The sequence below is a fragment of the Scophthalmus maximus genome, chromosome 18 (genome assembly GCF_022379125.1).
Source record: "Scophthalmus maximus strain ysfricsl-2021 chromosome 18, ASM2237912v1, whole genome shotgun sequence".
NCBI classification, from domain to species: domain Eukaryota; kingdom Metazoa; phylum Chordata; class Actinopteri; order Pleuronectiformes; family Scophthalmidae; genus Scophthalmus; species Scophthalmus maximus.
The window spans coordinates 5,526,224-5,541,313 of NC_061532.1; the positions used below are offsets into that span (position 1 = coordinate 5,526,224).

Consider the following 15,090-nt stretch of genomic DNA (forward strand, 5'->3'; position numbering starts at 1 on the left):
TGCAAAGCAAGGGCTAGTAGTAAACCCTTGCGCAACAGACCGACTGCCACCGTGCGAGAGGCAGAGGGACAGCCCAGGAGCGCTGCTGGAGAGGAAGAGAAAAAGACCACAAAATGCGAGGCTGCAGGTCGGATTTCTAACCAGTCCAGCAGGAAATCGTCACAATAATCTATGAATGGATCCCAATTAAAAGAACGCTGCTTATTGCGTGTGTGTTTGTGTGTGTGTGTGTGTGGGGGGGGGGGTTTGACAAATCAGCTGCTTCCTAACTTGGGTCTCTGTGCACACAATCACCTATTGACTACACCTCTGGTGTTCTCGGATGAGACTGTCGTCGGTACAGTCATAATTAGGATGGATGTAGGCTGCATGTGTAGAATTTCATCATGGTGGCGTTATGCTGTGTATAATGGAGCACATGTGGATAAATAGGAGCATGTAACATCTGGAGTTTTTTTGCACAGATGTTCACTGGGTGACAGACAGAAGGATGAGTCTTATCGCGCACACTCATTTCAGGCCAGTTTAGTGCAGTTAAGCCCATCTGGTGAATGGTTGATGCTGAATTTATCAAATATAACCCCTCTGAATCCCACCTGGTGGTCCCCCGGACCGACAGGGCTCCACGCACACGCCACACGGTGCAGGATACTGCCCCATGAGTGCTCTGGCTGATGTCAGATTAAATCTCCTCCTCCAGGCCTGGAGCTCGTGACAGACAGGGAGCGCGACAGGGGGTGGAGGGGGGGGGGGGGGTTGGTGACTGAGGGGTCTCCGCCACGTGACGGGGGGGCTAGGCCGCATTACAAAACATGTCAGTAAATCTGCTGCATGCGTCGATGCATCATTCATGGTCAGTCGGTGGCGACGGTATCCCGTGAGGTCAGCTCATATCCTGACCTCTTTAATAATACATTGGGCGTATATATGTATATATATATATATATATATATATATGTATATATATATGTCGTAAAATGTGTGTTTATTCCAGCATACTTATAACTCTATGCAGAACATGAGCTATAGCTAACCTTAGGGGTCATGAAGACGTCAAGGTAGCTTCCCTTTTTACATTTCCCCTTGTGTGGCCTGCTGAGAGAGGAGGTTTCGATTCATGCTAGTTGAACACACACTTCTAAGTGAGCAAAAATAGCATCTTAATTTGCGTCTTGACTCCCCCCTTGGGGAGGGAGGACTGCGAAGTCTACGACCAGCCAAGGGGCGTCGTTCGTAACGAGCCCGCGAGGGGAAAGTGTCGCTAAAATATTCCCCGTTAAATTTGACTTGTCACCACATTAGCCTCATTTAGCCTAGCTCGAGGGCTAGCTAGCCGAGGGCGGCGACACACTTTTGACATCAAATGACGTATCGGCGGGTACGGACGTTTGATAAGGCTTCTCAGTTGACGTTAATGTCACATGATGGAACATGGACTTTATTTAAGATGTCGAATGTGAGTGACGTCGTCGTAAAAAGAAAAAGGGCATTTATTACGACGGAGGAAAGTCAAAAACTCCATTAAGTCAAGTTGACGGTTAAGGGGAAAATGTTAGCACATTGTTAGCATTGGCTCAGAGTGACACCTGATGCCTCAGTTAGCCAATGCACACACTGAGTCATGTTACCTGAATAGAGGCCAAGGGCCCCTTCTCATAGGAGGCTGTGGTCTCAGGTGTCCTGGGCACATCGAGGGCCTCGAAACGCAACGTGGCACGTCTCCGTCCGATTGGCGGACTGGATTGACACAGCCGTGTTGGGGGATTCTTTCACCACGCAGTCACTTTATGGACAGAGACAATGATTGAACCGGGCAGTGTTGTCAGACACACACACACACACACATGCTCACTCGAGCACAGGGACACACATGCGTGCACACACAGTGCATTAGCACAGGTATGGGTTACTTGAATTCAATAGCCCGCCTGCTGCGGCAAGATTAACTATTCAGGGCAGGTGGTTAAAGGGCCTATTGTGTTGCACGGTTCTGCACGACGGCCACGATTGGACGGTGCGTTTGCCCGGCGGGCAGCCCACCGCCAAAACAATGCAACGCAAGGGCAAGGGACTGGAAGAGAACGCACACACACACACACTCACACACTGTGAATCATTTCTAGCTCTGGGCGAATTTGAACAGAACTGAACAAGTACAGGTGTAACCGGCGAGCGCCAGTGTGCTGGTTAATATTTCATACCGGTGTCATCTGGCTGTCAGTGATGGAAAGACTTTGAATTTGTATTCACTTCAGGAACATTTAAAAAAGAAAAAAAAATGGTGATAGTGGTGGGATTCAAATAGGAAGTGGTAACGCCGCAGCATCTATCGGAATAGCTGTTTATGGTTGTAATCCCCACAAAGACATGTTAATGAGAGAAAGAGTGGTGGTAGATAATTAGTCATATTCATCAGGATTCCAGCAGGCCCTCGCTGGTAGGAGGCTAACTTTTTATTTTGAGGCTGAACCCATGTTCTGGGTCACCTCATTGGATTTTCACTCATCACATAATCAGCAACAGCCATCTACTAAATATTTTATTATTTTATTTTTTATTTATTCCCACTACATGCCTGTCTTGTTCAACCACTGTTTGGGAATGTAACTCTAAAAAGTAAGGGCTTTAAAACCCTGATTGATTATTTGCTTTGCGAATAAAATGGATAATTGGTAGTAATGGAACCCTGTATGAAATGCACATAAACCGTGATTACTGGATGTTAGTTGCAGATATTTAGTGGTATTTCATGTCCAAATGGAGACCCAGATCTGCATTGAATGGTACTCTCAACATTCTCTTTCAGTTTGATCTAAACTCACAGGCATGATTTTTTTTTCTAATCTGCAAAACATTTCTGCATATTTTACTTAAATTATTCCCTCTCTTTATGCCATTCACAGCATTTTTTTAATCAAGCCGAACTTACTTACAAAATATATTTGCTAGTATAATGTGACAACATCATCTCAGTACCAATCAAAATGCAGCATTTCAACCTGGTGTTTGCAGAACATATATGACATATACGTTTCATTATTTACCACTGAACCACCACATTACTTTATTTTCAGATGGCTCTGCAATTGATTATGCCAATTGAAGTTGAAAAGATACATCTTTGCTCAAAGTGATTTATTTTTTCATCTTATTTTTTTTCTTTTGTTGTTTTAGAGGTGTGTCCGAAGCTGGAGATCAAACCATGGGGCACGCAGCTGGACCAGCCATGGAGGTTGTGTGCTTCAATCCAGGAAGTCGCCTCAAAGAAAAATCGGAAGATGCCGCTGTGATTCACTGACACAACATACTAAGGATCGCCTCTGTCTTAGCCCTATCACGTGTCCACTTTGTGTGGCAAATTTAATATTTTTTTCCATATATCTCTGCATAGACTTGACTGAGAAGATTAGATTCCCTCCATTATCAACATTAGATCTGCCTCAAAGAGAGAGAGAGTGATACAGAAACGGATATTGCATTCTCAACCTTAATGTAAAATTATCTATGTGGAATATAACCTTAAGAAGATCAGTCCTGGAACACAGCCATAATCAGATGTTATTATCACTTTGAGGAGCTATCCCCAGTTTCTACGCCTTTTTCTGCCACACCGTGTTGCTCTCTACGATGAATCCCAACGGCCTACCTGGGCACGTCCTCTTGCTGCTAAGTACTGTGCTGGGCTTGAGTGTGGGCCTGGAGTTTACCGGCTCTGAGGGCCAGTGGGCTCGCTACCTGCGCTGGGACGCCAGCTCCAGAAGTGACCTGACGTTTCAGTTCAAGACGTCACAATCGGACGGCCTGCTGCTCTACTTCGACGATGGCGGATTTTGCGACTTCCTGCTCCTCACCGCGTCTGAGGGTAAGCTGCAGCTGCGCGTCAGCATTGACTGTGCCGAGACCACCATCACCTCCGACAAAGCAGTCAGCGACGGCCGCTGGCACTTTGCCGCCATCAACAGGCACAATCTGCGCACCGCCTTGGCCGTGGACGGCCAGACCAAGACGGAGGAGGTGCGGCCCCAGCGTCAGTTCATGAAGATCGTCAGCGACCTCTTCCTCGGTGGGCTCCCGGGGGACATCCGCACGTCCGCCATCACCCTGCCCTCTGTCCGTGAACTGCCACCATTCAAGGGGATTATTACAGACCTCAGTTATGGGAGTAAGCTGCCCACGCTCATCAATAGTCAGAAGGTTCGCTTGGAGATGATGGGCCTCTGCACGGAGAACCCCTGCGAGAATGGTGGGATCTGCTCGCTGGCAGACGGAGAAACCTACTGTGACTGCTCCAAAACTGGATATGTAGGTCGATACTGCACAGAAGGTAAGCGGGCCGGCTCCAGAGCTTTCTGTGTCAAGCGCTGAATATTGATTCAAATCTTTGTGAAAAATTCTGAGGGATCCCATACAGATTTAGAACTGACCCAACAGGAGGTTTGCTGTCTGCCTCCAGGTAGACAGGAATAATGTATTAACAACTCAAGTTTTTCTTTTTGCATCATAAATGTATTGTTGAAATTATCTTAATGGTGTGTGGCGTAAAACTAAACTTAAAACTCAATGCATTTTGCTAAAATATAAGTCTCAAAACACTCTGCTGAAATTAGACTTAATATCGTGCAGTTAAGCCACACCTAATGCTATTCCCGCCACACCTAATGCGATTTGTGCCACCCCAAACTCAATTTATGAAATGCCTGGAAAGATGTGCGTTGATTGCAATGTAGCGTTTACATGTATACACTCCCATGTGTTTGAATGATTTAATGCAGTTCACACAGGATGTCGAGTCGGAGCGTTTCTCTGTAGGTTGTTGCTCCTGTTGCTTCTTTAAGAAAGTCTCCCGTCCTTCGCGTGGGAGTCAAATTTGAGGTGATGTGCTCAGCGTTTCCTCTCCCTTCACAGTTATTGCTTTTGATGAAGATGGATACTGGCTGATATGACTAAAATTGCAACACTCAGTTCTCTCCTCTCCCATTAAATGTATTCAGCTCTTGCAAGGTGGTGCAGGGACCCGAAGGTACACACAACGTTTGGATGAGAAACAACTTCTTCATCTGCCTTTCCTCTGCTTCCCTGCCAATGGCATTTCTAACATTTTTTTGGGAGGGGTGGGGGTTGTAATGAGATGCAGCACTTTGACAATATTCTACCCTATTCTATCTACACACCTTTAACAATATAGGCATCCAAAGCTTTTTTTTCCAGCCAACACTAACTCTCAAATTGCCCAGTGATATAATGCCGGACCAACTCTGTTAAAAGTGGTCCCTCCCTCCCACTCCACGAAATACCAAAAAAATTAAATCCTTTGTAGTCATACTGTACACTGAACTAATTTCTGTTTTGTTCCGACCCTTCTGGTTGAGGGCTGCTTAACGTTCAAACCTACATCTTTCAAAACACACACCTGCTGCGTGTAGCCTTGAGATCAGAGCCCACTGATGCCGATAATAACTTGCTTCACTTCCCACGTCTTTTGGTGCTGCATATTCCTCTACATTGGGGGGAGAGAAAAAAAAATCAATTTTTCATGAAACAATTCACAGACTACAAACTTTCACTGTATATCTTTCACACTCACCTCTCTTCTTCATGTGTATGGATTGTAAAGGATAACTATGTGTGAACAGACCCATGTCAAATGTCCTCCACTGCTGACCCACTTCCTGCCTGCCTAAATCAGACTGACATGGCTGAGGGATGACTCCGTTCTTATAGAGAAAAACAACAGGGGAACGCTCGCTGGATTCTACGTCACTCATTGGGAGCTATTTTTAAACTGTGTCTAATACAGATAAGATGTTACTGTTGTATGCATTTTAAATGTGCATTTTCACATTTCCGTGCAGCGTTCGCGTTGCGTTTGGTTTCATAATACGTCCGATCATTTGCTGCTCAACCGAAGCTGTTTGGAGCTTAAATCCCAAGCGCTAGCCTGTGGCATTTTTCAGGACAGCACGCGATGTGCTGGTTGCAGAGCAGTCGAGCGGACGGACTGGACTTAACCCCTTTTCGCTTCATCCCGTTTGCCCATGGCCTGCGTCGAACACTCAATGGAGGAGGACGAGGAGCAAGAGGAGGAGGAGGGGGAGGATACGGAAGCTGACATGGGAACTATGACATACCTCATGTTAAAACAAAAAAGGTTTTCAAGGGTGCGGTTGCGACTCAGCCAGACAGCTCGAACAGGGGGAAATGATGGTCACGTCTTAGCTGCAGGGCAGAGCAAGTATGACGAGTGAAGTCACCACAGGCCTCTTGTACCCTAATTTGTCCCAGGAGGTCAGCTGTTGGACACGAACCACCCCCTGCTTATATCCTCTCTCTCGCACACACACACACACACATCTATTCCCACATCCAATCTCCATTTTCTTCCAATTGCAGGCGGTGATAGAGCCGCTCCGGGAGGGTAGTCATGTGCGTTCCCCAGCTGAACCGCCTTGCCGCTCTTTCCCGCCTCCCCATTAACTGATGTGGTTGATTGTCGATCACGCCACAGAGACTGGGAACCATAATTAGGAGGATAATGAGAACAGAGATGGCCAATTTTCCCGGAAGATGCTTGCACAAACACCACCATCAATTCAAACTGTCTGTTGGCAAACTTGCACAGGGTATTATTTATTTATTTTAGTGTTAAATCCACATGTCCACAAGCGACAAACTCCCCGAAGCAACCCCGGAGCACAGGGTGTTTCATCAGGGAGGATAATAAGAGCGATCAAACTTTACGAATTGTTGGCAGCTGCTTCGCGCACCTGCCCGACCTGGCATCCTGTTGATAATGCTCTACAGTAATGAGCAACGAGAGCAATCTGTCAAACGTGTGAATATTTATACGTTGCATTATCAGACCGCACGGCCCGGGCCTCGCGCATTTGCTTGTTACGGCCGCGCGCACAAACACACAAACACACCAACACGCGGCGCAGCGAGGCCCCCGGAGCTGCTCGTTTTAGCGGGCAGATGGCTGACTGACTGAGTGGACTGGGCCTCGGAAGCGCATTTTCGCCGGCCGTATTCCAAATGGTAGCCTGCTAGCCCACTGGCCTAGAAGGGAAAGAGGGGAAGTGGGCGGAATTACGACGTGAGATGAGAAAAGGGGAAAGCGGGCTACAGGGCCTGTTTTCTGCCACTTACGCGCTGAACAGCCTCCGTCGCCACACATTCGCATGTGCATTAAAGGTGCGCTTTTCTTGCATCACGGGACAGCTGTCGTTGAAGCATCAATATTTCACCGCGGCCATGAACACGAGACATGTCCTGTCCCAGCTGTGGCTCTGACGGCTCTTCCCAAACTGTCCAGCTCGGCTCGCAGCTTAGCTCCATAAACAGTTGGCGATAAAACACATGTTCAGTCCCTCCTCCCTATGTGGATGAGGATGAACATGTATCAGCGTGACTAACTGTGTCAGGGCAATGAGCTGAAATTAGACACCACTCGCCACTCGCTCTCTCCACAAGTGTTGACTCTGGCAGGCGAATCTGTGGCTGCCGCTTCGGACTCTTCTCTTGTGCTGCGGCGACGACTCTTAAAACCCTTTCTTTCGGGCAGAGTTCATCTTTAATATTAACTCCAGTTATTAGCTGTGCAAATATCGGTATCCATTTATGGTAATGATCTGGATATTGTCCCTCATTCTGTTCAATGAAATCAATGGGGGTGACATTATGAAGTCTCTCTTTTTGAAGTTACGAGACACGCATAAGGTCAAGGTTATTATAATCTGGGTTGTTTAATGAATATGTAAAACGGCCGCTCATTTCCTCAGAGGAAGTGCATCAATCCGTCCTGCATTGGCCGATGAACAGTTTCAGGCCCCTTTCTCCTTTAAAAAAATATTCACCGGCTTGATGGAAGGCTAGTAATTGAAGGCTAGGGCCAGCAAACTGTTAAGCAAGTGCTGAAATGGTGCCTTCGGGCTTAGCTTTGGGGATTAATAAACAGACATGGGGAAAAAAATGACAGTTACAATAATCTTACTATAAAAAGTAGGTCAGGAGGGGGAAAAAAGGGAAAAAATGGTGCAGGGACTCGCCTGATTCCAGTGCAGAGGGCATTTGTGTCTAGTGCCCAGGCTGAAAATTATGTTTGGATTTGAGTGTTGAAGCTGCTGGTAAAATAGAGCAAGGGATTATGCTCGGACCACATGTCCTGCACTGCACATTGGCTTGTTCTGGACGCTGTCGCATCGAGAGAAAAGGGTTTTATCTACATGGGAAACGGGTCTGACACACACACACACACACACACACACACACACACACCCTACATGTGTACTTACTATGCATTTGCGCAGTCAGAAATTAAACGTCCGCGCTCATTCAGGCACGCACTGTACATTCAGGGTTCCCAAGTCCCCCAGTTCTGGAGAGCATGGAGCTGGAGCTGCTTTCTATCAGCTAGCCACTGCCCCCCCCTTCCCCCATACTTCCAGGCTTCGTCCTTCCCTTTCCTCTGCCAATGTCATCCTTGCTCGTGTGGGAGGAGAAGAGGCAGCCATTTTGGACTCCCCTAAAGGAGACAGGGAGAAAATCTCACCTCGCCTTCAGTAGCGGCTTCTGCGGAACTCGTTTCACCCGCGCCTCCCCTCAAACGATCTGTCTGTGCTGAGTTGAGATTTTTTTTGAGAAGGACTTTATTTTGTCAAGGATTAAAAAAACATCAACATGAAAATCCTCAGTAAAATATCGCGTGGTGGGAAACAGCCCCCATGTAGCCAGGGCACAAATCAAGGCAGTCAAATTAACCGCTGATACTGTGTGTTAATTCCGCACTTAATTAAGATTTGTTTAATTTTTTCTCGTGTCAGTCCTCGATGCTCTTTAGTGGCGCTCATTACAGAAATGTTGATTCAAAATTGATTTTTGGCTTCAAGCGCAAGGTTTGAGACTTAAAGTCCTGGATCACAGGGCAACACATAGCCACATGTACGAACTGAAAGTGAAATCCACCCAGTGATCTCTCGCGTGCCCTAAATCAGACTGGCATGTTTGATAACCACAGGGTGTCACACACGGGTGTGATCCTGCTGAGGACGTTTGCCGCGAGGGACGGAGTGTTAATGTGCGGCTTATTCCTTTTGCCATGCCACACACGCGGAGGTACAGGAATCCCACAGCCAGCGTTCCCCTGAGAAAACCGCGAGCGGGGCCCCTCGAATTTGGGTTAGCAGTAAAGAGAAAACATTGGTGGGGCGGGTTGAAGGGGCAAAAAAAGTGGAAGTGGAGGAGAATGACATGGGTCCGGAGAAGAAAGCGTCTTGACATCCACAAACCTCACGACACCATAAATCCGCAGGGGTTTGCGGATCTATGTCTCCTCTTATGTGTGTGAGGCGCTCTGTGTGATGCAAGATGCAAGGTGAATATTTTACGTTCCTGTACCAATATTCGAAAAAAAAAAAGTGAAAGTGTTGATTTGCCAAAGGTGTCATGTCAATCTGGTTCCCTGAGAGGACGGGACAGATGAAGCGTTACGTGTTTTCTCTCCACAGGGTTTTCACACTGCAGTAGTGGTTTTGATCAGGCATGTCAAGGGGCAAACCTTTGCCCCTTACATGGCAAACACAATGATAAGAAGTCTGCTATGTTTTGCATGTCAGGCCAACATGCAAAAGCGGCTGTAGTGTGTCACTAATGCAGGACCTTCTCTCTGCTTTCTCTCCTTTTCTTCTGACAACTCCCACAGCAGTCCAGAGAAAACCAGGTGAGTCTCAGGGAGGACGGCTCACACTTCCAGTTCCACTGTAGCGGCCAGCTCATTTCTTCTCAATTGATGTCCTCTATTAAAAGAACTACTTAGTCATTCAGTTTCAAATGGAGAGCAAAAACAAAAAATGTTCCTGTGATCTCGTTACAGCATTTATAACCCACATTTATTCAGTAAACAACCCCGCAGTGCTACTTTACATTCACATACTGCGTTGCTCTCTTTATTACTCATTCGTTTGTTTCGAAAGCTTCCCCGATGCACTCGGGAAAAGCTTTTTGCTCTTTAGTGTGATAGCCATGGTTTGCCGTCATGCAAAGCATGCGTAGTGACAATACAAGGGTGGTATTGGTGTGCCGTTGTTCCTCAAACCTTCTCTCTGTTCCTGTCTTGTTTGATTCTCCTCCTCAAGGCCTCGCACACCTGAAGGCAGAGCAAGGTACGCTCTTTTCTTTTTTCTTTGTTGGTCTCGTGGGATTTTTTTTTTTATTATTGTTCGCTCACTGCCTGGCCTGGTTTTGGTGGTGTAATTTTGCGCTGTTGTGCCTTTACTACCTGTCCATGTGCATTTGTGTGTTGCAGTGCTCCCATTGTTGCTGCAGAGATGTGGGGAGGGTGTGTGTGTGTGTGTTGGTGGGGAAGGGTGCATGGCGGGCATGGCATGTTCCTCGTCTGACCTTCATTGCTTTCTCTCACTCTCTGCGCCTCTGTATCTCATCACCCTTGTTTCACCCAGGTTTCTGTGTGTATTACATAAATGTGGACCGTTCTCAGCTCCAACAGCTAACGTGCTGTGACACACTCTACTGTTCCTGCCTCGACCTCCGCGGTGACCGGGTAGCGGAGGGGAGGATGGAAGAGTAGAAGAGCAGAAGGGGGGGATGAGGAAGTCACTGGAATGTGCAGGGACAGTTTAGAGGAAGAGGATGAGTACAGGAGATAAAGAGAGGAAATGAGGAAGATGAGGAACCGAATGTGTCACCGTCGGATAGTGTATAAATGTGACAGCTTCACCTGTGGTTTGTTTGCCATAACCACAATCTTTGCTTGACCTAAACCATACGGCGCTTACCATGAGCAGATATTACAGAAATAACTACGCCTTTCATTCTTGCCCTTGACAGCAGTAGTTGAAAAAATAAATGCATCTGAAGGGTGATTCAGAACTAGTTTTCCATTCATAGCACATGGTTTTCTATCAGTTTATAGTTTGCCAAGTAGGAATCTTCAGAGCACTTAAATATCGTCTCGTGTATGTCGAATGAAAGGTTGACATTCACCGCTCATTCTTGACCTTGGAAACCGCAGTCGACGACACAATCTTAACTCATTATTTAACATATTTTCTGGAGCTTTCAATCGTATCCTTAAATCACTGAATCTAATCTAAGGTTTTTGTCTAGAATCATCCGGTCTATCTGTGTCCAGAAAAAAGAGGCACGTTTATTTGTATTGCCACATTATCATACATGTCCGCTCATTCAATAGGCTTTACAGGAATAAAATGAACATAAGCGATTATAAGACGCACACGATAACAGTAAACAAAATTCGGAAACATTATAAAAGTTCAAAATTATAAGAAAAAAAAGAGAGGTGAGCATCACAGGGAAGGTTCTGTCACACCAGGATTTAGAGCAGTGAAATATTGTACAGAAATATGTTTCCACTGCACCAGAGTTGCCAAGATCTTTGGATTTGCATACAAATGTAATGTAAAGTAAATTTCTTCGTCTCTGCACACTCCAGCCAAGCGGTCCCTAACGGTCCTGACGGTGCCGACCTTTGGGGTAACCGAGATAACTTGAGAAGTCTAAAAATTGAGGAGGCGATTATATTTAGCGGCGCCGTGAGCATTTCCTCCATCGTCGTCTTTGTCCTTCTCTGAATAACAACGGAGGTCAATGGAGCGTTATTCCTCATTTCCATTTTGCCTCGATACACAACCGGCCAAAACAAATCGTAGCCGCTAACACTTATTTTCAGAGGACATGCAAATACATGTTGGTGTGACCTTAGTATAGAGAGATGGCCATTCACCAAAAGAAAACACAGAATGGGGAAAATTGCCCGCTGTCTGATGCCCACGTTTGCGCCTCTCATTTCCTCACCATTTTGCATGATTGTCAACATTTTGCATGGAAGTGTCAGTTGGCAGTGTACAGGCCTACAGTAGACTAACAATAGTTTATCCCTTCTTTTCTCTCTCTCTCTCCCTCTCTCTGTCTCTGGTGCTCTGCGCGGGATGACACTTCCCTCTTTTATCTCTACGGATTCTTTCTGCTCTTCAAAAACTGTAGGTAGAAGCAAAGGTACAGCATTCCCTTTATTCTTACTCTACTCTTATGTGCTCTTCAAAAGCTGTGTGCGCGCGCGTGAGTGTGTTGCATTTGCGCCTGTGCAGCCACTGGTTAATCATTCATTATGTGCATTCGTTAATGTGCGCGCATATGCTCATCTGTGTGTGTTTGAGGAAGAGAGCGACAATCCGGGGGACCCGACGCTGGCCGCCTAACGAGCGCTCGGATTTAGCGTTGCGTGAAAGGATGAGTGATTGAGCCGCCAGATGAGTGGAGAGAGGGGGAAAAGAAATATGGTGTCAGCGCCGGAGACATTTGAAACAATGATAGTTGTAGTTTGCTCTACAATGGGTTGTTGTGTGTCTTTGCAGATAATAATTATTAATAAAGGACTATGTGTGTGTTGATGAGGCATACGTGCGCGCAAGTATGCAAATGTTTAATTTGACGTGACAGCTCTTGTGCCTGTTGTGAAGGAGCTGATTGGTGAATTTGACCTGACATTTGGCTCCATTTGAATGAGGTCAGAGCTGCGGCCTTGGCGTGCTGCAGTGGTGCGGAGAATATCCTCATTATTCATTTATTAAAGCAACATGATACACTGCGTAGTTGTGTGTGGCCATGCGTGCTGAATACATGTGTGTGTGTGTGTGTGTGTGTATGTGTGTGTGTTTAGCAAAACAGTGATCAGTTAATGAGTTTATGGAAAGTTCAGTATTTCTGACTTTTGACTGAAGTGTAGCTACATTGTGATTGACTTCAATGGTGTGTGTGTGTGTGTGTGTGTGTGTGTGTGTGTGTGTGTGTGTGTGTGTGTGTGTGTGTGTGTGTGTGTGTGTGTGTGTGTGTGTGTGTGTGTGTGTGTGTGTGTGTGTGTGTGTGTATATGAGTGTGTATGAGTCGCAGATGTTCACTGTCCTGAACAACCTGATCCGTGCGAAGCCCGTCCCTCTTAGTTACTGTTGCTATGCACGTCTGGCTTTGTTTACAGCGTTAGGCGGGGCAGCTTTGTCACTCGAATATGTTAGGTATTTTTGAAATAATAAAGTTGAAAAATTCCGGCCGATCATGTGGAAGACATGGAAATACAGAAGCTTTTTTTATAGCATTGTAGTTAATAATGCTACAAAAGTCTAAGACCTGACTGGTAATTACTTCAAAGAGAGCCCTTGTTTTGCCGCTTACATTACATAAGTTCATGTTTCCACTTTTAATGCTACGTGAGTTAAAGCTTGTAAGAAGAGGACCTACCAACATGTTTGGCAGCTGTAAAGCTGACCGTCTGTCTCGGGTGTTGTTGCTGGGGCTGCTACTAACGTTCACTCAGACAGCATCCAGGATCTTGGAGAAATACAAGACAGAGGATGTGCTGGTCCTGGAGGATCTTTTCCCCCCATAACCCCCTAATCCCATAAATGAATGTAGTGCGATGTGGCCCTTGACTTTGCAAGTAATCTCTGGTTACTATTTCAGGTTGTAGAGCAGAAAAACACAGAATTTAATCCACTACTTATGTACTGTGTTTCTGGTATAAATGCAAAAAAACCCCACTCCCTCCCAACTCTTTGAAAAGCAGAGCGTGAATCTTCATTTTGCCTCATGCACACTTTGCTTCTTTGTGCGAGGAAGCCAAAGCTCGCCAGGCTTCATGTGCTTAGTTAAAGTTGCTTGGGTGTGATAGAACAGCTGATTTGAAAATAGGCTCAGAGCATGGTCAGTGAGTTCAATCTATCTGTATTGAATGCAGTAAAGGAAAGTCATGCATTGGCTGACTTTTGACTGACACGCGATAACAAAGAGACGTTCTACGTTGTCACGGTTTGTTCTGAACCAATGCCACTGTATCCGGCCGTTTTCTCCCCGTCGATGAGCTAAAACGGAAAACAGAGTCCCCCTCACACTCATCTCATCAGCGTATTAGGTATCAGTGTGTAGTGACGAGGTCCCACAGCGGTTTGGTCGTTAGGGCTGTTGCATAACACTACATGAAGGGCGCAGGTTTGATGCACGGCTCTGGCCCTTCCGTCCTACAGTATGTGGTGCACGTACTGTATGGGGAGTTTCCTCTGGGTGTTCCACTTTCCTCCGACATCCATCAGAGGGACAGGGGACTTTAAATTACCCATGGGTGGTGTAACCATGAATGATTGTCTCTATATTAACCCCGCAATGATCCCTGGATAGGGCTCTAGACTTTTGTTTGGAAAAATGGAATTACTATCTGAGGAGAATGGAGGCATGGAGGTGGCACAGTTGTTATTCTACAGCACACACGCACACAGGCAGTTTTTTTATGTTGCATAACATGTTACATGACTTTTTACCTATAAATACTGAGATCAGAATGTGTAAAATGAAGATGCGCCCTCACAGCAGGTCCCTGCGCTATTGCATTCACATCTCTGCAGTTGTGCGCATGGTCTTTAATGGCAGCATGGTCGGAGGGCACAGTACGCGGGAGACTGGGGAGAACAGACTGAAGTATAAAACACCCGAGACAAGAGGCTATAGAGAGAGCGGGGGAAGGAGCTGACGGTAAAGAATGAGAGGAAGAAAGATGGAAAAAAGGGTTTGGTGCAGACGAATGGTGCCAGGGGAGCATGTCCGATATGCGAAGGCCACATATTTCAAATGGAAAAAATATAGAGCATCTTGTCAACCCCGTAGTCAAATCTGTACCCCGAGCCGTCTTTCGAGAAAAGTTTCAGCCCCTGGTTGTTCTTGGTTCAAGGGATGCAACTTTTTTGATGCATTGCTCTGACACTTTGGCAAACTTTTTAGTAGACTATGGCAGTGGACCAGCAACTGTGCTCCAGTTAGCAACGTTGCTCCAGTTAGCAATATGCTGTGACCCGCAGATGTGGACAGTTTGACAGCACATATGATATCTCTGTTTCAGATTTTTAGTGGTTGAATGTCCTATTTTTAAATAAACGATTTGACAGATCACAGAGGGATTTTATTAAAAGCAATCTACCCAATTTGTGCTAAGGGAGAGCAATATCATAGATGAATAAAGGACAGTCCAAGTACCAATCCATGACCCCATTTACATCTGACAGTGTGAATAGG

At 46.1% G+C, this 15,090-nt stretch overlaps 1 protein-coding gene across 2 annotated transcripts in view; it reads left to right on the top strand.

Moving 5' to 3' along the window:
- The window catches only part of LOC118290297 (neurexin-3b), a 345,685-nt gene that overhangs the window by 88,949 nt on the left and 241,646 nt on the right, over positions 1 to 15,090 (top strand). For both annotated transcript variants that reach the window (XM_047328638.1, XM_047328639.1), the window contains 4 exons: positions 3,175 to 4,324; positions 9,698 to 9,715; positions 10,131 to 10,157; positions 12,019 to 12,030. In XM_047328638.1, the coding sequence (XP_047184594.1) occupies positions 3,628 to 4,324; positions 9,698 to 9,715; positions 10,131 to 10,157; positions 12,019 to 12,030 (754 nt within the window). In that variant the 5' untranslated portion in view covers positions 3,175 to 3,627. The remainder of the gene's footprint in view (positions 1 to 3,174; positions 4,325 to 9,697; positions 9,716 to 10,130; positions 10,158 to 12,018; positions 12,031 to 15,090) is intronic.